The 27712-nt window shown below is 39.1% G+C and overlaps 1 protein-coding gene across 1 annotated transcript; it reads right to left on the minus strand.

Moving 5' to 3' along the window:
- Positions 1 to 11177: 11177 nt before the first annotated feature.
- Positions 11178 to 17396, minus strand: LOC127104215 (zinc finger BED domain-containing protein RICESLEEPER 1). The gene is made up of 4 exons (XM_051041413.1): positions 16914 to 17396; positions 12650 to 14311; positions 11350 to 11421; positions 11178 to 11237 (listed from the first exon to the last, which is right to left on the minus strand). The coding sequence occupies exons 1-4, from the start codon at positions 17394 to 17396 to the stop codon at positions 11178 to 11180; spliced, it is 2277 nt and encodes a 758-aa protein (XP_050897370.1).
- Positions 17397 to 27712: the final 10316 nt, after the last annotated feature.

Below are 27712 nucleotides of genomic sequence, written 5' to 3' on the forward strand. Positions count from 1 at the left end.
TGAGATATTGCTGTTCTGTCTGTGTTAACCGGTTAACCCAGGGCGTTAACCGGTTAACACTGTTAAGTTTTGGGCAGGAAGCGTGTTTGTGTTGCGTTAACCGGTTAACCCAGGGCGTTAACCGGTTAACACTGTTGCAGAGTGAAAAATTGGTGTTTTAAATGTTGTGTACTTAATTGATGGTTGGCATATGTTGGCGGATGATGTAATAGGGATTATTTCCTGTTGTTTTGAGTAGTAAGGGTATTAGTAGAGTGTGCTAATACTGTGATTAATTATTTGACATGATATGGTGTTTGATACATGTGTTAATGATGTATGATGATATGCATAATGTTGTGAATGTATATATTATGCATGTATTTGTGAATGGACTGTGGTATGACTTAGAGTGTGAGCATATGTCCATTGTGGATTGTTGTTGATGTTGCATGCTAGGTGATTAGTGTGCATAGCATAGCCCTTGGGGTTGTAGCTAATTCCCATGGTGAGGAATTAGTGAGTGAATCATTGTGGATTCGTTGTTGATGTTTGCATGCTAGGTGATTAGTGTGCATAGCATAGCCTTTGGGGGCTGTAGCTAATTCCCATGGTGAGGAATTAGTGAGTGAGTCACTAGATCTCAAATGAGTGGGACTAGTGAGCTTAGTAGCCGTATCTGGATTTGATCGGTGAGCTTGAACTATATGTTCAAGAATAGTCGGTACCGCATGTGTGGAGTCTCATTTCATAATGTATGTATGGCGTATAATATGAATGGATGTATTCCAATATTATACGTGTGGTTGTGTTGACATTGAGTATAAGTATGAATTGTGTAGTATTGAGTATGATAATTGGGTTGATGTGCCGTTACTGAATGTGTGATATGATTAGGGTGATTAATGTGTTAAATTACTTAACATGACATGATATTTTATAATGCTTACTATATCGATTGAGGAACTCACCCTTACAACTATTTTTCAGGTAACGAGCAATGAGTTGAGTAGAAGCTAATGCTTGGAGTCTAGTGTAGTCTCCTTAGTGGGTCATGCTCTGATAGATGTAACATCGGGAGGGAACATTTTAATTGTGTTGTTGATGATTGTTGAACCAGTTTACATGTAGTATGTTGCATGTTTTGAATGATCGATTTGATCTCTATCCGCTGCGTATTATGCAACTGTTTTATTTGATAAATAAATGAGCATGACAAGCTACTTTGATGAATAGTGTGAAATATTGTGTGACACCCTTAATTGCATATTTACTCTGATAGATACATATTTGTTATTTTGATTAAATATTTGGGGTATTTTAGAAGGGTGTTACATTAGTGGTATCAGAGCATAGTCGGTCGAGTCGAGTCGTAATTATTCTGTTTCCCCTGTACGGGATAGGTGTTGTGTAACCCTATCAGTACTTATTGTTTTAGCTTGTTGGGTTTTCAGAATAGAGATGGCTGGAAGAGGTAGAGACGATGCTGCGATTGCTGAGGCTCTGGGTATGCTAGCTGGAGTACTTGGAGGGAATCCGAATGTTGTGGGAATAGGAGCTGCTCGTCAATTGAGTGAGTTCCAGAAGAACAATCCTCCAATGTTCAAGGGAGCATACGATCCAGATGGCGCTCAGAAGTGGTTGAAGGAGATAGAGAGAATCTTCCGAGTGACTGAGTGTGCCGATAACCAGAAGGTCAGGTTCGGTACGCATATGCTGTCAGAAGAAGCAGATGATTGGTGGGTTGCTACCCGCACTGAGTTGGAAACTGCTGGGAATGCTGAGATCACTTGGGCTGTATTCAGAGAGAGATTTCTGAGGAAGTACTTTCCAGAGGATGTCAGAGGAAAGAAAGAGATAGAGTTCTTGGAATTGAAACAGGGTAACAGGTCTGTTACTGAGTACGCTGCTAAGTTCACAGAGCTGTCAAAGTATTATACTCCCTATAATGAGGCTGCTGGAGAATTTTCGAAATGTGTGAAGTTTGAGAACGGGTTACGTCTCGAGATCAAGCAGGCTATTGGATACCAACGGATCAGAGTGTTTTCTGACTTGGTTGACTGTTGCAGGATTTTTGAACAGGATTCCAAAGCCAGAGCAGAGAGCTATCAGCAAAGGGTTGATAGGAAAGGCAAGAATCAGAATGATCGTGGAAAACCGTATGCAGTTGGCAAAGGTTTTCAGAAGCAGAGTAGGATGAAGAGGCCTAGTGGGGGAGACTCTAGCGCCCCTGCTAAGTGTTATAGATGTGGTCGGGCTGGACATCGTGTCCATGAGTGTACCAGTGCTGAGATGAAGTGTTTCAAGTGTGGCAAAGGTGGTCATTTGGCTGCAGAGTGCCGGTTGAAGACTGTAACTTGTTTCAACTGTGGAGAGGTGGGTCATATCAGTCCACAGTGTCCTAAGCCGAAGAAAGAGAATCAGTCAGGAGGCAAGGTCTTTGCCTTATCGGGTTCTGAGACTTCTGCAGATGATCGTTTGATCAGAGGTACGTGTTATATTAATGGCTTTCCTCTTGTAGCTATTATCGACACAGGTGCTACTCATTCCTTTATATCTTTGGATTGTGCTGTGAAACTTAAGTTAGAGATATCTGAGATGCATGGTAGTATGGTGATTGATACTCCTGCGAAGGGTTCAGTGACTACTACTTCAGTTTGTTTAAATTGTCCTCTGAGTATTTTTGGTAGAGACTTTGGGATGGACCTTGTGTGTCTTCCACTAGTGCAGATTGACGTTATCTTGGGTATGAACTGGTTGGTGTCTAACCGGGTTTCTATCAACTGTTTTGATAAGACTGTGATCTTTCCTGAGATTGAGGAAGGAGAGAGTTTGGTTCTATCAGCGAGGCAGGTGAATGAGGCAGTAGCAGATGGGGCAGAGTTGTTTATGCTGTTAGCGACTTTGGAGGCTAAAGATAAACTGGCGATTTGTGATCTAGCAGTGGTGTGTGATTTTCCTGATGTGTTTCCAGAAGAAGTGAATGAATTACCGCCAGAGCGTGAAGTTGAGTTCTCGATTGATTTGGTACCTGGTACTAGACCGATATCGATGGCTCCGTACCGTATGTCTGCTGTTGAGTTAACTGAATTGAAGAGTCAGTTGGAAGATCTGTTGGATAAGAAATTCATTCGTCCGAGTGTGTCACCGTGGGGTGCACCAATGTTATTGGTTAAGAAGAAAGAAGGTACTATGAGGTTGTGTGTGGACTACAGGCAACTGAATAAAGTGACGATCAAGAATCGGTATCCTTTGCCGAGGATTGATGATTTGATGGATCAATTGGTTGGTGCGAGTGTGTTCAGCAAGATAGATTTGAGATCTGGGTATCATCAGATACGTGTGAAAACTGAGGATATTCAGAAGACTGCTTTCAGAACAAGGTATGGACATTATGAGTATTCTGTAATGCCTTTTGGTGTGACTAATGCGCCTGGAGTATTTATGGAGTATATGAATAGGATTTTCCATCCGTACCTAGATAAGTTTGTTGTGGTGTTTATTGACGACATTTTGGTGTATTCGAAATCTGAAGAAGAGCATGCTGAACATTTGAAAGTGGTTTTAGAAGTTCTCCGAGAAAAGAAGTTATTTGCTAAACTGTCTAAGTGTGAATTTTGGTTAGAAGAGGTTAGTTTTCTTGGTCATGTAATTTCAAGAGGTGGTGTTGCTGTTGATCCTTCTAAGATAGAAGCGGTGTCTAAGTGGGAAGCTCCGAAGTCTGTTGCTGAGATTCGAAGTTTCCTTGGATTGGCTGGTTATTATAGGAAGTTCATTGAGGGATTTTCTAAGTTGGCATTACCGTTGACGATGTTGACCAGAAAGGGGCAAGCGTTTGTTTGGGACTCAAAATGTGAAGAAGGTTTCCAAGAGTTAAAGAGAAGGTTAACTAATGCTCCTATTCTGATATTACCGAGTCCGTCGGAACCATTTGAGGTTTACTGTGATGCTTCATTGTTGGGTTTGGGTGGTGTGTTGATGCAGAATAAGCAGGTTATAGCTTATGCTTCGAGACAACTGAGGGTTCATGAGAGGAACTACCCGACACACGATTTAGAGTTGGCAGCTGTGGTATTTGTTCTGAAGTTATGGAGGCATTACTTGTATGGATCAAGATTTGAGGTTTTCAGTGACCATAAAAGTTTAAAGTATTTGTTTGATCAGAAAGAGCTGAATATGAGACAGAGGAGATGGTTAGAATTTCTGAAGGATTATGACTTTGGTTTGAATTACCATCCGGGTAAAGCAAACGTAGTGGCTGATGCATTGAGTCGGAAATCATTGCATATGTCTATGTTAATGGTTAGGGAATTGGATTTAATTGAGCAGTTTAGAGACTTGAGTTTGGTGTGTGAGAGTACTCACAATAGTGTTAAATTGGGAATGTTGAAATTAACGAGTGGTATTCTGGATGAGATTAGAGAGGGTCAGAAATCCGATGTGCTTTTGGTTGATAAGTTGACTCTAGTGAATCAAGGTCAAGGTGGTGAATTCAGAGTTGATAAGAATGGTGTTTTGAAATTTGGTAATCGGGTGTGTATTCCGGATGTTACCGAACTTAAGAAGAGTATTCTGGAGGAAGGACATCGTAGTGGCCTGAGTATTCATCCGGGAGCTACGAAGATGTATCATGATTTGAAAAAGTTATTTTGGTGGCCGGGAATGAAAAGAGAAATTGCGAGTTTTGTTTATTCCTGTTTGACTTGTCAGAAGTCAAAGATTGAGCATCAGAAGTCGTCTGGGCTAATGCAACCGTTGACTATTCCAGAGTGGAAGTGGGATAGTATCAGTATGGATTTTGTGTCTGGTTTGCCGAGGACAAATAAGAATTGTGAAGCTATTTGGGTGATTGTTGACAGATTGACAAAGTCGGCTCATTTCATTCCGATCAGAATGGATTATCCGTTAGAGAAATTAGCTGAGTTGTATATTGAGAAGATTGTAAGTTTGCATGGTATTCCGTCGAGTATTGTTTCGGACAGAGATCCTAGATTTACATCGAAGTTCTGGGAAGGTTTGCAGAAGGCTATGGGAACTAAGCTGAGATTGAGTTCTGCATATCATCCGCAGACTGATGGTCAGACTGAGAGGACGATTCAGTCACTAGAGGATCTTTTGAGGGCTTGTGTTTTAGAAAAGGGAGGTGCTTGGGATTGTTATTTGCCTTTGATTGAGTTTACCTACAACAATAGTTTTCATTCGAGCATTGGTATGGCACCGTTTGAAGCTTTGTATGGTAGGAGATGTCGGACACCTTTATGTTGGTATGAGTCCGGTGAGAGTGTTGTGGTTGGACCGGAGATTGTTCAACAGACTACGGAAAAGATTAAGATGATTCAGGAGAAGATGAGAATTGCTCAGAGTCGTCAGAAGAGTTATCATGACAAGAGGAGGAAGTCACTTGAGTTCCAAGAGGGAGATCATGTGTTTCTTCGTGTTACTCCGATAACTGGGGTTGGTCGAGCTTTGAAGTCGAGGAAGTTGACACCTCGATTTATTGGTCCTTATCAGATTTTGGAGAGGATAGGGGAGGTAGCCTATCGTATCGCTTTACCGTCGTCGCTTGCGAATTTGCATGAGGTTTTTCATGTGTCTCAGTTGAGGAGGTACATTCCTGATCCGTCGCATGTAGTCCAAATCGATGATGTACAGGTGAGAGATAACCTGACTGTTGAAACATCACCTATGAGGATCGAGGATCGAGAGTTGAAGCAGTTGCGGGGTAAAGAGATTGCCTTGGTGAAGGTAGCTTGGGGAGGACCAGCAGGTGGCAATGTGACTTGGGAACTGGAGAGTCAGATGAAGGAGTCTTATCCGGAGTTGTTCGCTTGAGGTATGTTTTCGAGGACGAAAACTCTTTTAGTGGGGGAGAGTTGTAACACCCCGATAAAAATAAGATAATTATTTAATTTAAGTTAATATTATATTTATTAATTTAATTAAATAATTGGAATTATTGGATTATTATTATTATTATTATTGGAATAATAATTATTGGAAAATATATATAAGTTGGAAATAAGAAAAAGAGTCCATTTGGTAAAGAAAGGGTTTTTACGTGAAAAACAGAGAAGCGGCTGAAAAGTGGAAAGTAGAGAAAGGGCAAAGAGGCAGAACAAGAGGAAGAAGGTTGAAGAAGGAAGAGCTTGAAGCTAAAAGATTCGCCGGATTAACTCAGGTAAGGGGGGTTTATCGTCGTTTAATGGGTATTATGGATTAGCATGTAATGGGTAGTGATAAACCGTTGAATTGACCCTAATTGGGATTGTGAATGCTGAAAATTACGTTGGATAAACTGTGTTAAAAACTGTAATTGAATCGATAGTCGTGTGAGTCGTAATTTGCTGGACGTATAGCTTGTTACGGAATTGGAATCGGAGGTCCGGAAGTCCTCCAACGGCGGAAAATGCGGAGAATTCTGCATTCTGCCTTGTGTTAGTGCAGGAACAGCTTTCTGTCTTGCGTTAACCGGTTAACCCAGGGTGTTAACCGGTTAACACTGTGTTGTATTGTGTAAAATTGCTGTTTTGTCTGCGTTAACCGGTTAACCCAGGGCGTTAACCGGTTAACACTGTTGTGATTGCTGAGATATTGCTGTTCTGTCTGCGTTAACCGGTTAACCCAGGGCGTTAACCGGTTAACACTGTTAAGTTTTGGGTAGGAAGCGTGTTTGTGTTGCGTTAACCGGTTAACCCAGGGCGTTAACCGGTTAACACTGTTGCAGAGTGGAAAATTGGTGTTTTAAATGTTGTGTACTTAATTGATGGTTGGCATATGTTGGCGGATGATGTAATAGGGATTATTTCCTGTTGTTTTGAGTAGTAAGGGTATTAGTAGAGTGTGCTAATACTGTGATTAATTATTTGACATGATATGGTGTTTGATACATGTGTTAATGATGTATGATGATATGCATAATGTTGTGAATGTATATATTATGCATGTATTTGTGAATGGACTGTGGTATGACTTAGAGTGTGAGCATATGTCCATTGTGGATTGTTGTTGATGTTGCATGCTAGGTGATTAGTGTGCATAGCATAGCCCTTGGGGTTGTAGCTAATTCCCATGGTGAGGAATTAGTGAGTGAATCATTGTGGATTCGTTGTTGATGTTTGCATGCTAGGTGATTAGTGTGCATAGCATAGCCTTTGGGGCTGTAGCTAATTCCCATGGTGAGGAATTAGTGAGTGAGTCACTAGATCTCAAATGAGTGGGACTAGTGAGCTTAGTAGCCGTATCTGGATTTGATCGGTGAGCTTGAACTATATGTTCAAGAATAGTCGGTACCGCATGTGTGGAGTCTCATTTCATAATGTATGTATGGCGTATAATATGAATGGATGTATTCCAATATTATACGTGTGGTTGTGTTGACATTGAGTATAAGTATGAATTGTGTAGTATTGAGTATGATAATTGGGTTGATGTGCCGTTACTGAATGTGTGATATGATTAGGGTGATTAATGTGTTAAATTACTTAACATGACATGATATTTTATAATGCTTACTATATCGATTGAGGAACTCACCCTTACAACTATTTTTCAGGTAACGAGCAATGAGTTGAGTAGAAGCTAATGCTTGGAGTCTAGTGTAGTCTCCTTAGTGGGTCATGCTCTGATAGATGTAACATCGGGAGGGAATATTTTAATTGTGTTGTTGATGATTGTTGAACCAGTTTACATGTAGTATGTTGCATGTTTTGAATGATCGATTTGATCTCTATCCGCTGCGTATTATGCAACTGTTTTATTTGATAAATAAATGAGCATGACAAGCTACTTTGATGAATAGTGTGAAATATTGTGTGACACCTTTAATTGCATATTTACTCTGATAGATACATATTTGTTATTTTGATTAAATATTTGGGGTATTTTAGAAGGGTGTTACACCCAGCAGAGTCGCCAGTTCTGTAACATGGTGGGAGAACTGACTTTAGTTAAATGTTGCGGATAGCAAGAGTCGCCACCGACTTTTATTTTATCCAAAAGGAAAGGACATAAAAGAACAGGAAAGACCTTAAAAAGATTTTGAGTTCGGGGGGTAGGTTATACAAAGGGAAGGTATTAGCACCCTTTATATCCATGGTTATCCATGGGCTCTTAGTTACTTAGCTCACTTTGTTTGTTTGCAAGAGTGTAGTGTGTGATTAGAAAAATTTCTTTAAGTACTTTGTAATGACCCTCGTATGGGTGTATACAAAGCCTAGTTTAGAAATTGTGAGGTGTAAAAGTAATTTCGAAAAGTGTGAGCAAATAACTATGAGATAACTACCCTAGATTAAGTCTTTCGTGTTCTCGTATATTCTTTCAATGGTAAGACTGTCCCTATTATTAAGGAATAGGTAGTCATTACCTTGGATGTGTTTAAGGGACGGGCGTAGGGTCATCGTATGGTCAATGAAGGTAACATAAGGGGTGTCTTTAGCAACTCGTAGGGACTATAATCATATTTACCGAAGGGACAAGATCATTATATCGTAGGCAACCTCGTAGGGACTTGATCTTTTAAGTTTATAGGAACTTGATGATTTTTTTGTTTGAAGGGACTTTGCTTAAGACACCCCTATTTTCGAGGGACTTGACCATTTAAAGAAGGCAACCAAGAGGAATACCCTAGGAAGTACAGATGGCGATCAAAGATCGACTGACGTGTGTGAGTGTTATTTTTCAGATATTTGTCTTGAATTTAATTTTCTAAGTTCAATTATTTACAGTTAGTTTTTTTTTGCACTCCCTAAATTACTAACCACGCAATAAATATTTACAAAAATAAAAGCAAGAAAAATAAATTCCTAAACTATTACATGGCTATGGGACAAATACATAATAATCAGGCGAGAAAGAATAAATTTACAACCTATACATTTGTTTCTAATATTATAAATAAAACAAAATTAAAATAAGGAAAATAATGAAGAAAAAATAGAATAGATAAAAGCAAAATAATAATAAAATAATAAATAAACAATGGTAATAAAGCAATAATAAAATAACAATAATAATAAAGTGATAATAAAAAGGTTAGAATTTTAAAAGAAATTATTTTAGGTTAAACAAGTTAGATTTTTTTAGAAGTTATTAGAAAAATATGAGTTTAAAATAAATTAGTAATAATAAAAGAATTTAAAATATATTAATGTACAAATTATAAAATAAAAGAGTTATATGAAAAATATTAAGTTTGTTATTTACAAAATAAATAAAGGTTATAGAAAATATCAAATTATTAGATTAATAGGTTTATTATTATTATTCAATTAGAAAAATGGTCAATTAGATTTTATTTACAAAATATATAAGGATTTATTATTATAAGTAAGTAATAAAAAAAAGTTATTAAAATAGTTAGTATTTATTATTTATTTACAAAAAATATAAAGGTTATAGAAAAATATTAAATAATTAATTTAGTAGGTTTTCACGCCCTACATTACTAAACCACGCAGTTAATATAGGATCAATGGCAGGAATTTAAATGGCAGAAAAATAAGTGGCAGAAAAATAAAATGGCAGAAAATCAATGGCAGAAAATAAAACCCTAATTATTACAACGCTTTGGTGCAGTTACATAATAAAGATGGCGAAAAGTAAAACTGAAAATATTACAAGTTAAAACTTAAAATATTACAAGGGCGAAGCAGTTACAGTGTATGAATAACATAAATATGAGCGAAAATAGGAAATAATAATAAGGTTTGTTAAGGTTTAAGAAAAGGTTTATGGTTTAGAGGAAACAACACGGTTAAAGTTTTAGGTTTAAAATTTAGAGTTTGTGGCGAAATTGTCAGGGTTTAGGAAAAATCAGGGTAGTTAGTTATGAAAAAAATGTGCAGATCTAAATATATGTATATATAAAAAAAAATGAATTAAAAAAACAACGGCGTTGCTAGCGCAAAATTGCGATCATCGCAACTGGATCGGATAACACAAATGTCACGCCTCATACACGTAAATGTGAAAACGGCGTATTGACACGATCCGATCCGAAAACATAATCAAATATATCAACAAAATAAATAAAGTATATATCATATATAAACTATTACCAAACTGTGTGTACGATAGTATAGATCAGCCACTCTCAGTTTCTCTTTTTTGTTCTGTCTTTCGGCCTCCCTCTATCAGTCATGCTAGTAAATATATATAGGAACAAATTAGGTTAATGATAATGGGCCTAAGTTTATTTTGAAACCCAATATTAAATTAAAAACTGAATAAAGTTAAATAATTAAAATAGTTAAAATTAAAATAAAAACTAATTAACCTATTTATTTATTCTAGACCCAATATAAAAATAAATAGACTCAAAAAAAAAAAAAGTCGGGCACCAAAATGCTCGAAAAAATAAAATGAACATGTCAAAATAATCAGCGCGAAATAAATGACTCGGAAAAATACAGCGTTTGGTCGGATTTTGAAATAAAAATTATGACCGTTTAAACTAGGGGTGGCAAACGGGCATGCCCGCCCCATTTAGGCCCGCCCCACAAAAGCCCGCAAGAAAACGGGGCGGGGCGGGGCGGTCAAAGATAGAGATGCGGGCTCACTTACTAGGCCCGCCCCATTTAATGACGGGCATGCGGGCATGCCCGTTATTCTCTTTAAAAAAATATTTTTCACTCATGATGATATAATTTAAAAAAAAATACTCATACATCCTAATACTACTAAAATCTAATAAAGTCTTTGTTAAATAATATATGTAAAAACACACTTGCATTGCATAAAAATCACTATCATTATCCTACATCCAATAATTAAATTCAACAACCCTTAAATTAAATATCACGAATTCAACATAAGTTCAACACCACAAATTCAACAAAAGTTCAACTCCGTAAATTCAACAAAAGTTATGAAAGAATTCATAAGTAGTTTTATCTAACACAAAAATCTCTAAATTCTCTACAAACATAAAAGATGCACTCATCAATCTTCATCTACGTCATGAACATATGATGCTTCAGTTGTAATACTTTTCGCCAAGCTTCCATCATCATTATCTTCATCATCACCCACTACATCTATAAAAAAAATTAAGTGTAAGTAACAAAATTATAAGAATCACAAAGTATTAAAAGAAACTTTAATATTTGATCATGTACCAAAACTGTTGAAACCGTGAAGCCAACTGCGAGTACAAATCAATGCCTCTACATTCTTCGACAACAAGCGACTTCTATATTTATTTAGAATGATTGAACCAATACTGAAAGCAGATTCAGATGCAACAGTAGTAATAGGGATGCCTAACAAATCACGAGCCAATAAAGATAACTCTTTAAACCTATTCCAATTCTCCTTCCACCATTGAAGAACATTTAAGTCATCAAAATTTTGATAACTTAAATCCACACTTGCCTCATCCAAATAAACATCAAGTTGAGACTTTTCGGTCTCTGTTGCAAGTTGTTGTTTGTGTGCTTTCAAATCCTATTATAATAAAAAGGAAAAGAATGGAGACATGTTAGAACATGTAACAATTGACAACGTTTAATAACATGTAACATATTAAAACAATCAAATTTAGACAGCATTTAGCAGCATGTTTGTAACATTAACAATAACATATTTGTCAAAACAACATTCCAAAACAGCATTCCAAAATCCAAAATCCTCAGAGATTTAGCAAAACAGCATTCCAAAATAGCATTCCAATAACATATTTATCAAAACAGCATTCCAAAACAGCATTCCAAAATCCAAAATCCTTAGAGATTTAGCAAAACAGCATTCCAAAACAGCATTCCAATAACATATTTGTCAAAACAGCATTCCAAAACAGCATTCCAAAATCCAAAATCCTTAGAGATTTAGCAAGACAGCATTCCAAAACAGCATTCCAATAACATATTTGTCAAAACAGCATTCCAAAACAGCATTCTAAAATCCAAAATCCTTAGAGATTTAGCAAAACAGCATTCCAAAACAGCATTCCAATAACATATTTGTCAAAACAGCATTCCAAAACAGCATTCCAAAATCCAAAATCCTTAGAGATTTAGCAAGACAGCATTCCAAAACAGCATTCCAATAACATATTTGTCAAAACAGCATTCCAAAACAGCATTCCAAAATCCAAAATCCTCAGAGATTTAGCAAAACAGCATTCCAAAACAGCATTCCAATAACATATTTGTCAAAAAGCATTCCAAAACAGCATTCCAAAATCCAAATTCCAAATTCCAAAACAGCATTCTTTTAACTTATCAGTAGAGCTTTAGCAAAATCCTCAACCATGGACACATTGTTATTTAGAATCTTAGATTACAATTATTAGATCACAACAGCATTCCAAAATCCAAAATCCAAAGTAAGGAAAAATTAGAATCTAAAAACATGAGTATAGCAATATCGGAAAAGAAGCTGAACGTGAAACATGAGTATAACAATATTTAAGCTTAATGTACATATGGTATCACTTAAGCTGAACGTGAAACATCAGTAAGTTGAAGTGGGATGAGTGCAATCGAGCATCATAACAGTTAACTAACTATATCACATCATAATAGTTAACATCATAATTATAACTAACTATATCACATCCATTTCAACCGGTGAATCGAGCATCATAACAGGCTGCCACACATATCTATGTTAACATCTAACATATAACATGTAACATATTAAAGCAAGTTAATAATTAGAGGAGGATACATACATTGAACAAACTTTTAGTCAACGCGTGTGAACTTGATTCCCCTCTAGTGATGGAAGATGGAGTTTGAGAGGTTGTAGAAGACGAAGTATGAAGGCGACGATATATCTCAAAGAGAGTGTACAATTTCTGCTTGATTTCATTTGTTTTAATTGTTGAGGTAAGTGGATCAACTTTTTCATACATGTATTCCAAAGAGGTAAGTTTAATCCTTGGGTCAAGAACCGCTCCTAGAGCAAGAACCACACTATAATCACTCCAATACTTCTCAAACTTGATCATCATTCTTTCAGCCATGTCTCTTATAAGAGTGTCTTCATCTTTGATGCTTGCCATCAAAACACACTGAATTTTCCAAATTTGCAAAAAATACAAATTGGAAGTAGGATAAGACGTTCCGGAAATTAAGTTTGTTGTCTCATAAAATGGCAACAAGAATGTGCATATCTTATCTCCTCTTTTCCAATCTTCTTCGGAAGGGAAAACCTTATAATTATCATCATGGAAACTAAGGCTTGCAAATACACGTCGGTACTTCAATGCACTTTGAAGCATCAAATAAGTAGAATTCCATCTAGTGGAAACATCGTAAGATAAACCAGCCGATGTTTCAATACCGCCAATGAGTTCAATGCATTCCTTGAATTTTTTCATTCTACCCTCAGAGCCCTTCACATATTTGACACTTTCCCTAATCTTTTCCAATGCATCACCAATTACTTTCAAACCCTCTTGCACAATCAAATTTAAAACATGCGCTGAGCAACGAACATGAAAGAACTCTCCCTCAGATAATAACCAGTTTTGCAAGACAAGTTGTCTTTTCAAATGAGCTTGCATCACGTCATTAGCAGAAGCATTATCTAATGTGAGTGAAAAAATCTTCTTCTCAATTCCCCAATCTGATAAAAAGTCAAGAATCTTTTTTGACATTTCAGATCCCGTGTGTGGAGGAGGCATATGACAAAAGTTTAGAATCTTACTCTTCAAATTCCAATTGGAATCAACATAATGAGCAGTCAGGCAAATATAACCTTCACTTGTACAAGCTGTCCACATATCAGAAGTTAGTGAAATTCTAGAGGGAATATTAGCTAACTCCTTCTTAAGAGCTTCTTTCTCTGTCTTGAATATTTCATCAACATCAGCCTTAGCGGTATTTCTTGAAATAGGAGAAAATTCAGGGTTCAAATATTTCATCCAATCCCTAATTTTTTGAAACTCCACAAATTTATACGGTAAATCATGTGCAATGATTGCAGTAGCACACATTGATCTAGAAACCTTTTTATCTATTGTAAGATTCTTGAGTCTACCTTGCAAGTCCATCATTACTTGACCTACGTCAGCATATTTGATTTTAGTGCACTTCTTCATATGACGATTCAAACTCGTGGTACCATAATTCCTATCGCCACCCTTCAAAATCTTTGAACAACCATTGCACTTAGCCAATGGATTCCCATCTTTATCCGCCCCAAGTTTAGTAAACACTTTCCAACAATCAGCACTTGATGTTTTGGCCTTCTTAGACTTAGGTAAAACATCATCTTCAATTCTTCTTTGTTCATTTACGCCTTGAATTGTTTCATTCTCTAAATCAACCACATTCACTTCATCTACAATTTCATTACCAATGGTTTCTGAATCCATTTCATTTATCACCTATGTATCCAAATAAAAGAAATTAAAATAACATTATAAAACATGCAATCTTAATCTTCCAATTATACATGCACCAAACAAGAACAGTAATATATTAACATTTCAACAAATATATTGAATTGCTCAAACATGCCACTTTTACAATGCATGACATATTGATATTCCTAATGGTGCACATGAATTTTTAGATAGTTAACAACACAAGCTGACTTTGAATTGTTTGAAAGAAAGTAATAACAATGCCCAGATTCTGCAGTGAACAATAATGACAGCAAAACCGGCAGCAGGCCAAGCAATGTGCGACGGGACATTAACAGATTCTGCATTTAGCATTCCCATTCTGCATTAGCAGAACAACAATGCCCAGATTCTGCATAATTTCATTTGACAGAACATTAACATTCCCCGCAAATCCATTTCATTTCTAACCAATTCTGCATAACATTCATTTGACAGAAACTCAAATGCAAATCCATTTCATTTCTAACCAATTCTTCATTTCTAACTAACTAATGAATTCAAGTTTCATTTTCTAACTACTGTAGAGCAATACTTGTGTTGGTAGACCGGAGGCAGGTATAACATCTAGATGAATAATATTTACTCTAAAGAAGAAAACTTGTTATAATCCAACAAAAAACATTTACTAGATGAATAATATTGTTAATTGTTATTATTGGAAAGGGAAAAAAATCAAAGCCAAAAGAAAGGGGCAACAGAAGTGAGAGTGTGCTGACAAAAATCCTGGAAAGTAAAACTAACTGCCTATTTGGTTTCAAAACCAGTGTGTTCATTTCTTGTATTCAATTGTAATAACAAATACCTTTATACCTTGATTTCTGTTTTCATACATTTGTACAGGAAACATTGAAAGCATCTGTTTCGTTGTTTCCAATTTAAGTCTTTGAAAACAGAAAATAGTATGTTGTATTTTAATATTTAAAAGAGAAAAATACTCATCAACCACCATTTTATCAAGCAAAACAGGTCCTTAGATATTTGCTTGTAGCCTGAGTGCAAATCCTCAAAAACACTGAGTTTTTTAAAGAACCTGTCTATCAAACAGTAATAATCATGTCATCAACCTGTAAACATTTTATATCTTGAACTGTTATACATGAATAAAAAGTATAACATTCTGATTTCACATCAAACTTCATGCCATTCAGGTTTATAACAACAACAACAACCAAGTAAATTGAAAGCAACAAGTATTTGCATACTTGTTGGATTATAACATCTAGTAAATTGAAAGCAACAAAACAGAATTCAGAAATTTAATCTATGTGGTCGACGAAGAGAAAGCTGAAAATTACCTGAACCGTGTGACCGACAAAGGGAGAGGCCATATCGACGAAGAGAGAGGTGAGATTGGTGGAGAGCGAAACCGTTCCGTTTGTGAGGCTGATGTAATTTCCAGAGAAAGAGAATAGCTCGGTGCCTTAGTTTGAAAGAAGAGATGAGAGAATGAGAGATCAATAATGTAAACCTAATTTTGGTAAACCTAATTTATACCCGCCCGCGGGCTGCCCGCGACCGCCCTAGGCCCGACCCGTTTTTTTATGGGGCGGGGCGGGGCGGACATACATAACTACGCGGGTACAAAATCCAGGCCCGGCCCGCCAAAAATGACGGGTAAAACGGGCATGGCCCGCAGGCCGGGCCCATTTTGCCACCCCTAGTTTAAACTGCTCAGACTGATCAACATATGACCAAAAATAGTCGTAAAAATATTTTTAGCATGTCAAATTAAACCACGTGAACCGCAGATTAATGTTACCGACATTTGCAAACTTAAACTTGACATTTTTTCGTTGACTAATTTTAGGCACAATTAAAAAGTTAATTTGACCAGTCTGTTTGTAAATTCCGAGAAATTATTCCGGCTAATATTAAGACAGAAAAAAATGTTATGCTATGAAGATGATGCAAATGAATGTGAAACAAAAAAATGGTTAGAGTTAAAAATAGAGGGCAAATTTTGGGGTGCAACACCCAGAATCTTTTTGGGCAACACGTTCAAAGAAGAGCCAGTGTCTACCAGCACATGAGACAACACTGCCCCCTTGCACTCCATGGTGATATGCAAGGCCTTGTTATGGTTACGTCCTTCGGGCGTTAAGTCCAAATCTGTGAACCCCAAACCATGCCTGGTACTCACGTTAGCAATCACACCCTCCAGCTGGTTGACAGAGATCTCTTGAGGCACGTAAGCCAGATTCAACATTTTTAACAAGGCATTACGGTGTGCCTCAGAGCACAAAAGCAATGAGAGGATAGAGATCTTGGACGGAGTCTGATTTAGCTGATCTACGATTTTGTAATCACTCTTCTTGATTATCTTCATGAACTCCTCCACATCTTTCTCAAAAGACCCCTCAGGCGTCTCTTTCTGAGCCGGTTCTTCATCAACCACAGCTTGTTTACCTTTCGACTTGGCAAGAGCTTCAGCATTAGCATCTCTCAAGGGTTGTGGTGCAAACAGACGACCACTTCTGGTAAAACCTCCGGGTCCCCCAACATTGTCCACAACTGGACTCACAACCACAGGAGTTCTACTAGGCACACCAATAGTCACAGGCGCTCGATTCACTGGCCTGACCTGATTCTCGGCCCTTCGATTGTTGCGGTAGGCATTGTCATACTTCCATGGCACAACCCTACTGTCAACAGCTCTTCTTCCCGAAGCAACGATGGTAGTTGGAGTACTGACGGTTACAGGAGCAGAGATGGTAACAGGAGTACCACCAGTCGTAGGCGCACTAACAATCCTCTGACCACGTCCCTCGGACGGCTTGAAGTAAATAGTGACGGTTGACACCACCCCACGATCTCTAACAGCCCGACTGAATTGCAAACAGCCCTCGTCAATCAAATTCTGTATACCAGCCCTTAACTGATCACAACCATTCTCTGACTCTGCACAGTCTACACAGCCCTCACAACAGCCCGAGAACACTCCCTCATTCAATAAACGGTCCTTCACAACAAACAGCGATGTCTGGACATCCTCAATACTGACCACCAAGTCCTCAGCTTCTCCCCCTTCCACATTGTTCACTCTGTGTGCACCATGCGGAGGCATAGGGTTGTTTACAACATTAGGCACAGGAGAAAAATTGATAGTTTTAGCGTCAATTAGGTCCTGGACTTTATGATGAAAATCCTGGCAGTTCTCAATGTGGTGCCCCGGTGCACCGGAGTGGAAATCACAACGAACGTTGGCGTCATACCCAAGTGGTATCGTTGTCAGCGGACCCATAGTGCGCAGCTCAACAAACCCCAATCTGAGCAACTCAGGTAGCAACTCAGCATAGGTCATCGGTAACGGATCAAAACGTCGATCAGGCATCCTCTAGCTGATACGGACGTTGCTGTTGTTGTTGTTGTGGTGGCGGTCGTTGTTGAACCCTCTGTTGTTGCTGTTGTCGAGGTTGAGGTGTTGGAATAGTTACAGCAGCAACCTGGCGATACTGATTTCTGTTTACATTTCTTCCACAGTGTTGCACAACACTGGTTTCACCCTCTCTCCGCCGAGGTGCCCAGCGAATGGTTTCTTGGAAGACGAGGAACCCACATCCTGAATCTTTCTAGCTTTGATCAGGCTTTCAGTCCTCTCACCACAGATCACGATGTCTGAGAAACTACCGAATGGGCAACTTCCCATCCGGTCCATGAATACTCCATGTAATGTCCCAATGAACATGTCAGTCAACTCCCTCTCCAGCATAGGGGGTTGTACTCTGGCAGCCAACTCACGCCACCTCTGGGCGTACTCCTTGAAGCTCTCTCCAGATTTCTGACAAAGACTCTACAACTGAGTCCGGCTCGGCGCCATGTCCATGTTATGTTTATACTGCCTTAAGAAGGCCTCACCCAGATCTGTCCAGCATCGGATAGAATCTCTCTTAAGCTCCATGTACCAATCCAAGGAAGCCCCAGACAAGCTATCCTGGAAAAAATACATCCACATTTTCTCATCATCTGTATAAGCAGAGATTTTTCTGTAGTATGCCTGCACGTGGGTGCGAGGACAAGAAGTACCGTTGTATTTATCGAACGAGGGTGCTTTGAATTTGTAGGGAATCCTCAACCCTTCCACCAGACCCATGTTGGTCACATCAAACCCAAGGGAGTTCTGACATTCCATAGCCCTAATTTTTTCAGCAAGGGCATCCACCTTCCGATCCCTCTCCTCAACTCTCACTACATCATCGTCTTCACTGAGCAGAGTGAACATATCCTCCTGCCTGTCAACTAGAGGAGCAGGATGACGAATCGGAGCCCGGGTAGCTCTGGCATTAACAGTCTCTGCAGCAAGAGGCTGTCCATTGATTCTGATACCTCTCAATTCATCCCCTACGGCGTAGTCATTGGCGTGAGCAGCAACAGCAGCATTATCATGAACCGGGACACCCACTGGTGAAGCACGGTTAGGCGGTGGGAGCACAGCTTCCTGTCTCTGGGCTAAGGCACGCAGCTCCTCTTGCCCTTGAACGACTCCTTGCATCATTGTCATAAATTGGGCCATGTTAGCCCTCATCTCAGCCAATTCTGCTTGAACCTGGTCCATGTTCCTCTGATGATTCAATCTGGTTGAGTAGCGGTGCGGACGTTGATCAGCTATCCTGCCTGACACAGGAACTAGAGTGAGAAGTCTCGATCAAGAATACCTGTAATGCAAAATGATGTGTGTATGATGCTTATGATGCGTATGATGCACATGATATGTTCATTTCTCAGGCATTCAAGAGCCTAATTCATCCTTCAAGAAATGGCAACCTGCAATACAACAAAGAAAGCAGCAACATACACAAGATAATGAGCACCAGGTGAAACCAACAACCTCATCTATAGATAAGAGCAACCAGAATCATACAACAAAGTCAACAAAGATCCACATAATCGGGGTACAACAAATGAATCCCATCCAACAAGCCTGGAGGTGATTCTCAACATGAACAACAGAGATACAAACTAAGACAAATGGCTTCCGGGAATGAGAGTCTTCAGGTAGTGGCACTGGTCTATCAACAGGGTGCATTCCGAACATTCTGGTAGAGGAGTGATCTTCTCCTTCAGTTGTCTTCTGAGCTCCACAACTTCTCCTCCAAGATAGCTCTCTGATGCATGTCTCAAATCTACCTCTTTCTTTAACTGGATGTCTTTGTCTCTGAGTTGCTTCTCCAAGTCTCTTATCTTCTTTTGGTAAGTAGCTTCAGCTCTCTGCAACCTCAAGCATTCCCGGTGTTCTGCATTCAACAGGGTCTCCATCTCCTCATAGGATCTCTTCTTGCTCTTCACTCTAGCAATATCTTCACCCTGCATGTCTTTGAGTTGATGAGCCAAGTTCAACTTGTCAGCTTTGGCCTTATAAAGCTCCATCTGGGTATCTTGCTCTTTCTCTTTCAGCTGATGATTCTCCATCAGGGCTTGCTTGTAGTGCTCAGCAGGTACACTCTCAGCAAGGATCAAAGGTGGTTGCACCTGCAATGACTCCATCCTATCGTAGGGCAACAACAAAGTCTCCACTCTCTTCTTGACCCACTCAATGTAAGCAGACATATCAATGGCAAACTTCTTCCCTAGCACAACTCCATCCTTGACACCAATGGTCTTCCAAGCCCTTCCTACTTTCTCCAATCTGACAGGGTCACTCTGCTTCTCAAAATACACACTTTCAGCTATCTCAGCATCAAGTGGTCTTCCACTCATCACAAACCCCAACTGGCGAAGAGAAAGAACCGGGTTGTAATTGATGCAACCCTTAGTCCCTATAAGTGGCACATTGCGAAATTCTCCACAACTCATGATGACATTACGCACATCCATCCGGTAAGATTGCCACCTGATATCATATGAGGTAAGAGACATAACCCTCTGAGTCCACTTATGAGTGCTCTGAGCATCCACAAAAGGTCCACTGACTGGCAGAAGAGACAAGAACCATCTGAGTAAAAGTGGGAGACAGCATCTGATAGCTCCACCCTTACCATGCCTACTGTGAATAGCATAATAAGTGTCAGCTAACAGAGTAGGAATCGGGTTTCCTCCAAGAAATATGGTAACAACAACATAGTCCACAAAGTTGGGCATACTCGGGAACAAGACAATCCCATAGATCATGATAGCCAACTGGGCATGAAAAGCTTCCCAATTCCCCTTCCCTGCTTCTTCTCTAGCTATCCTCAACAGGAACTTCAAAGGCAAACCCACAACATCCCCACTGGACTTCCAATTATCACTGACTTCTTTGATACCCAAATGGAGAGCTCTGGCAACAACCTGGAAATCAACCTCCTTAGGCACATCCAAGAAAGGAACCTGATACCGGATCGGGACATTCAGCAGAATGGAGTACTCCTCTAGAGTAGGCGCTAACTGGTAATCCTGAAAGGTGAAGCAACGGAGCTCTGGGTCGTAGAACTGTAGAAGAGTCTGCAACGACACTGGATCTACCACCATCTTCAACAGTGTCAACAAATCCCCATACTGATCAATAAACCCCTTCCGATTACCACTAGTCACAAGGTTGCTCAACTCTATCAAAGACGTCAATGGCTCACGGTGAAAGCTGTAGGAGCACGTCTTCCGCTTTAACTCTGGGACTGTTGCCATCTCTCACAATGAATAGACTCCTGAATGAACCTGAGAAATGATATGCATGCAGAGATTAGCTTTTTCTTTCTTTCTTTCTTTTTTCAATTTTTCCATTTCTTTTTTTTTGCATTATTTTTTTGAAAATAAACATGCTATGATGCAAATGATGCAGACAAGACTGGCTGGCTGTGTATCTCGGAACACAGGATCAAAGCTTCGGCTTGAACTCGGAACCACAAATTCATCTGAAACCCAAAGTCATCTGAGACCCCAAAATTCTGAACCAATAGTCACCAACAGGATCACAAGTCACCAACAAGTCACCAACTGTACCTGTAATAATGATCATTCCCTCCCCCCTCACGGGTGTCATCTAGGCCAGGGTAAGGTCGAGAGAAACGTAGCATACATAACCCTTTCATAGAATATCATCATATACACACCCGAAGTATGTAACGACGATACCCCATCAGAGTCTGAACTGCTCGTGATATCAATGTTTCGCTAAGTGGCGCAATACCACCCGCTTCCCATGAATCACTCTATTCCAAGGTATCCTAGATTTCACTCATAGCCTGGGTATTGGGCCTTTTACCTCATGTAACTCCCACCCCAACAGAGAGACAACACAACACAGCCAAATGAACAGATGAAAATGATGATGAATGCAAACATAAATGCAAACAATAAATGCAAACAATAAGTAAATGAATGCGATAAATAAAACAGCAAAAGCAACCAAACCCAATCCTAGAGAGCGCTAGGAGAGACTCGCTTAGGGAAGATGGACCAGCAAGAGGTCAACTTCTCTTTATCCCCAGTGGAGTCGCCAGCTGTCGCATTACGCGAAAAACCGACGGGAAAACGAAACAACAGAGCCGCCACCGTGCGTTATTTATCCCAAAAGAGGGAAAGGAAACGCTCGAAGTAAACCTGGAAAAGACATGACCTCGCGACCAGAGAAGAATGGGATCGGGAGTCGGTTATACGAAGGGAAGGTATCAGCACCCCTACGCATCCGTCGTACTCGACGGGATCCACACTCAAAAGAAAGGATAAGGTTGCTAAACACTGCTCACAAATTGCACACAAGGCTGAAAGAGACACAGAAACGACAAAAGAAACTAACTCGGCAGGATATCGCATCCTGGGCCTACGTAGTCTGTCAGGCACAGACATCAGAGTCGACGTAGTTCGGGACAGGGGCAAACGTGCTCGCTAGAATGTCGCATCCTATGCATACGTATCTTCTCTGATCGGAGAAGAATCAGAGCACTCGTAGCTCAGCTAACGCACGCCAAATAAAACCACACAGGAAACCGACTACCAATCGCTGGACTTACGTCAGACTCCACACAAACAGGCAAACATGGAAACCGAACGCCAATCGCTGGACTTACATCAGGCTCCGAACCAACAAACACACACACAGGAAACCGACTGCCAATCGCTGGACTTACGTCAGACTCCACACAAACAGGCAAACAAGACACAGGAAACCGACTGCAAATCGCTGGACTTATGTCAGACTCCAAACACACACAAAGGGGTTGAAAAAGAAAAAGGGCGCCCGGAGAGATCAGCTCATCTCCTGCCTACGTACCTCATCTGGTATGAGGATCAGGGCGACGTAGTTCCCCTACGCAGGGAAAGAACTTCTAACCTAACCAGAGACTGGGAAATGACAAACTAGAAGGGAGACTAACTCGAGCCTAATAGTTATCATGTAAATTCACCATGGTCCTAGGTTGAGGTTTCTATCTAACTTGCACAGGGAGCAAGCTATCTTAAACAGCACAAGCAGATACATACAAGCATACAAAGCAAGCACACACATTATATGCACACAAATGGGCTCATACAAGGTTAGGCTGTGAAACACAAGCCAACTGGAATCGGGTGTAGTTATCTCTTAACCCTAACATTGAGAGTTAGGGTGAAGCAGATGAAATGGGAAGTGAGAGTAAGATCTCACAGCTCTTATCCCTGGCCTGGGAGAGCTTCAGACAAATGAAAGTGTGGGAATTCAGAAAGTAGGAACTCTTCTCGATATATGACTGACACAACAAGGATCTTGGGTTAATATCCACAATGCATCAACACAAGGTGTATGAGCAAAGTGGATGACACACTGAGTAGCAGGAGATGGATTGCACATCTCTTTTATCTGCCAATTTCCTCATAGGAGGACTTTTCCTGCTTGGCACAACGATAAACACACAAGCATTGCCTCTTAAGGAGGACTTCAGACAGGTGCCTGCCCACATAACAGGACAGGTCTTCCAGACTACATGAAGTCAGAGAGTTATACCTCAAATGGTTAAGCAACCAAGCAAAGAAAAACCAAGTTCAAAAGAACTCTAAGCAACTTATGTACCTGAAAAAAAAATCTAACCCAATCAGTATACAAGTCAAACAGACAAACAGACAGTCAATCAATCAGACAGATAAGCAAGCAATGCAACAGTGTGCAAGGCACAAGCCAATGGGCACAACACAAACAACTTGGCATCAACCTACAAAACAACTCAAAGTTATTCAACATCAACCACTTAATCAACTCAAATGAGTGAGCAACTCCAATCATAGCAATGTGCTTCTTAATCCTGAAATCAAAGCTCAACTGTAAGTCACAAACCACTAGGGCAAGGCCTAGGGTCAAAGAGGGAGAAAAAATTCAAAATAGAACATGAAATTCAACATGAATCAACCTTAATCAATCAAGAACACAATCCAAAAGGTCTCATGTCAATATCATTCACCAAATTCATTTCATGAACCAAATATGGCAAGGTATGCAAGTTGCAACCACATTGTGACGACAGAATGAACAAATGCACATTAATTCAAAAATGATTCAAATAATCTCAACAGAATTCATGAGTAAATAGGACATACAACATGATCATCACACAAAAAATTAGAGGCATTGGACATCATTAGGCATGGTAATCAAATTGCATAAGTCAAGGCAAGCACAACAAGCTCATATATGGCACAAAATGTCACACCAACTTAGCATAGGCACAAAACAGAAATGGATCATGGTAAAGACCTCAAACCAAAGCCAAAACAACATTCAACATGTGTAGAAATAGTGTTCAAAGTTTCACATTCATAGAATAAAGACCAAGCATTTCATGATCAAATTAAAATCAAGGCAATTCAAAAGCTCACATATGACCATCCAGAAAGCAAAATCTCAATCAAATCAGAAATCAATCCAAAAATCCCAACAAAAATCATGAGCAATCACAACATCCATATCAAGCATCATACAAAATATCAAGGCATTTGGAATTCATTTGGCATGGTAAATCAATCAAACAAGTTGAACAAGCAAAGGTGTGACACACATTGTCTCACCTACATTCACATGATCATAAAACAGAAACCACAAATGGTAAAAATACCAAATCAATACCAAAATGTCAAGCCAAGAGTCTAGTTTAAGCATGTAACATTTCATGAGCATTGGATTAAAAATTGAGCATTTCACAAATGGAGAAGCAAGGCAAGGTACAAAATGGACATGTGCATACAAACCCTAGGCAAAATAATTTTCCAGCCAAGCACAATTTATGAAAAAATAATCAAAAAAACTAGAGATAAAATGGAACACAATGCAAAAATTCTCATATTTTTTGGATCATTTATCAATTTTTTTTGATTTTTGTAAGTTGAGAAAAAATAAAAAAATGCATGTGAAGGTATGAATGAACATATGGAGGGAAAACAAATAATGTGCAAGGCATTTTGAAAATTTGATGGAATGGGGAATCGAACACAGGAGAAATTTAAATGGAAGCGCGCCTTGACATCAAAACAATGCGTTTCATTAAACGCATGTGGCAAGGCAAATCAATTCTGGCCAATCAAAATGCCACGCAGCTGCCAACTGGACCAATACATGTGCACCTCTTCACAAACACATGCAGACCACCAGAAACATAACCTAATGGATCAAAACACGTTCTGGAAACGAAATTCATCAAGCTTCATCGTGTTCATCATGGCTCAAGAACTTTTTTCTCAGATTTCAACAATAAGCATATCAACGTGAAGGTCTTTCAACATACATCACAAATCAAAGCATGGCTAAGCATAATTCATCAAGACAAGATCAAATCGAGCAAAACAAATTTCATCATCAAAACTTTAATCCACCATATCTAACACAATAATGCATGGATATTAATGATTCGAAGCTCAGATTAATCAGTGTTCAAAGATTTACAGCAATGGCATAACAATTTTAGGAATTAGAGAGGTTGATTTTGTGACCTCTTGAAGATGCAGAACTGGAATCGTCGGATTTAGGCCTTGAAAAGCTCAAACAGATCTTCTAAAGTGCTTGTATGGACGAATGGATGAAGGCTTGAGGTTCAGATGTGCACGATTCTTCCAGAAATTGGATATGCCATTGTAGCTTCAAGCTTTACAAATGCTCCAACCTTGCACTGTTTCATTCAATTCCACGTACCAATTCACTCAAGAACACTTCAAAAACAAAGGCCAAGCAATGGAAATGGATGTTGTTTGAAGAAATTGCAAGAAAAAGTGAGAGAAAAATTTGATGAAAAATTTTTAGATCTGAAAAATGAGTCCTTTCCCTGCTGAAACATTTAGGGTTTTTGTTTTATACCTCCTACTAATCATTCTCTAACCATGCTTAAGCCATTTGATAAGTGTAATTAAGATTTTGGAGTGCAAGTGCAAATTGATATTTTCACCTCTATGCATGGTATGCAGGCATGAACAGTACACGAATTCACCTTAATTTCACTCAAACAAAGCCCATGCAAGTTTCTGAATTGGTTTTGTAAGCCCATGATCAACCAAAAATGTTTTATGGAATTTTCTTTGCAAAATTTCATGAATGTGCACATGACCATGCAAGTGAAATTCATGTTATGTAATGGATGTTTTGGAAAGTAGAGGTTATAAGGAGAATTTTGCAAAAAGAACCACTTGAATTGGAGTTTTGGTTGAGAAGTTATGCCCATTTGAATCTTCAAGTACACCTTGTCATGTTTTGATCATATCTCTCCAACCATACATGAGAAATTCATGATCTTGGACTTTTTGGAAATGTGAGAGAAAGATCTACAACTTTCATGTTCAACAAAATTTAATTTGAAGCTTTCTTGATGATGTAATCTTGAGTTGAAAACCTTTCCATTTTGGGCAAATTCAAATTACAGGTCACCTGCTATTTTTGGCAAGTTTTGATCTGACCTCAAATTCTTCAATGTTGATGTTTGAAATGTCAAATGAGACTTGTTTACACATGAATGAGGCATCTCTAACCATCTCCCACCTCCAAATCCATAGTTGAACTGACAATTGACTTCTGTTGACTTTTTAGGGTTTCAGATGATTTGCACATTGACTGATGATCTCTGTGCCTTCAATGCTTGACCAATCCACTTCAAAATGATCCTTGGGTCACATGAACTCATTGTACCAACCCTAGGGCTTTGATTCCATGGAAAATGCACTTGCTTGCTTGCACAGTTGAATCTTCTGACCAGTCTGACTGATGACATATGATGGACTATGCAAATGAAATGCAATGTTAATGACCTAAAATGAAAATGCACGTACAAAATGAGAGGTGCAAATTTGAGGTGCTACATACGGAAAATTGGTTGCACAACTTCAGTTCTGATGTTGAACGACCCTGGTTGAAATACCAATCTGGCTCTATTCTTGTTCTCGGTAATTTCCACCATACGACCTTATTTGTCAATGATGCCAGCATGAATGGCCTCTTGTGCATATTTCAAAGAAGACATGGGTGCCCCAGGTTTCTTCATTTCATCAGCAATAGATAATGCTTGGAACGGCGTTCCAACCTCCTCCTCAGTATCAACATAAGTGAAAGATGACAGATGGCTCACCAGCAATGCCTTCTCTCCACCAACAACGACAAGCTTGCCGTTCTTCATAAATTTCAGCTTTTGGTGTAGAGTAGACGTCACAGCTCCCGCTTCATGAATCCATGGCCTTCCCAACAAGCAACTGTAGGTCGGGTGGATATCCATTACTTGAAAAGTAATTTGGAAATCACTCGGACCTATCTTCACTGGAAGCTCCACTTCACCAATGACAGTTTTACGAGAACCGTCAAACGACTTGACAACCACGCCGCTGTACCTCACTAGGGAGCCTTGGTAAAAGAGTATTGATAAAGTTGATTTTGGCATCACATTCAAAGATGACCCAGTGTCAACCAACACATTGGACAAAGCGTCCTCCTTGCAGTTCATTGAAACATGCAATGCCAAATTGTGATTTCTGCCTTCCTTAGGAAGCTCTTCATCACAAAAGCTTAAATTACTACAAGAAGTAATGTTGGAAACTATGTGGTCAAACTGATTCAAGGTCACATCATGCTCAACATAAGCCTGCTCTAGCACTTTCTATAATGCTTCTTTGTGTGTCTCATAATTCATCAACGATGAAATCATAGAGATCTTTGACGGAGTTTGGAGCAACTGCTCTATAACATTGAACCCATTTCTCTTAATCAGCTATAAAACTTCATCATCATCGTTAGCCTTCAATTTGTTGGATCCACCAGACTGACACATTGAAGCACTAACTAGATTCACTTCAGGAATCTCTGCCTTCTTACTTGCGGAAACATCTTCTATTTCTTTTGAAAAAACTAGACCGAACACATGACTGCTACGGGTCACCTTTGCTATATCTACAATATTTACTGAAATTCTGGTATCAGATATGAGATGTCGAAGGTAATGTCACAACACTAATATCTGAGTAAAACAAATAGGA

The sequence above is a fragment of the Lathyrus oleraceus genome, chromosome 7 (assembly GCF_024323335.1).
Source record: "Lathyrus oleraceus cultivar Zhongwan6 chromosome 7, CAAS_Psat_ZW6_1.0, whole genome shotgun sequence".
NCBI lineage: Eukaryota > Viridiplantae > Streptophyta > Magnoliopsida > Fabales > Fabaceae > Lathyrus > Lathyrus oleraceus.

Excerpts from the sequence above, each read along its gene's own strand:
- LOC127104215 (XM_051041413.1), bottom strand. The coding sequence starts at position 17,396 with ATGCCTCCGCATGGTGCACACAGAGTGAACAATGTGGAAGGGGGAGAA. Across the intron at positions 11,422-12,649 it reads TGACTAAAAGTTTGTTCAAT|GATTTGAAAGCACACAAACA; the intron begins GTATGTATCCTC and ends TTATTATAATAG. Across the intron at positions 11,238-11,349 it reads TTGATGTTTATTTGGATGAG|GCATCCCTATTACTACTGTT; the intron begins GCAAGTGTGGAT and ends GTGATTTGTTAG.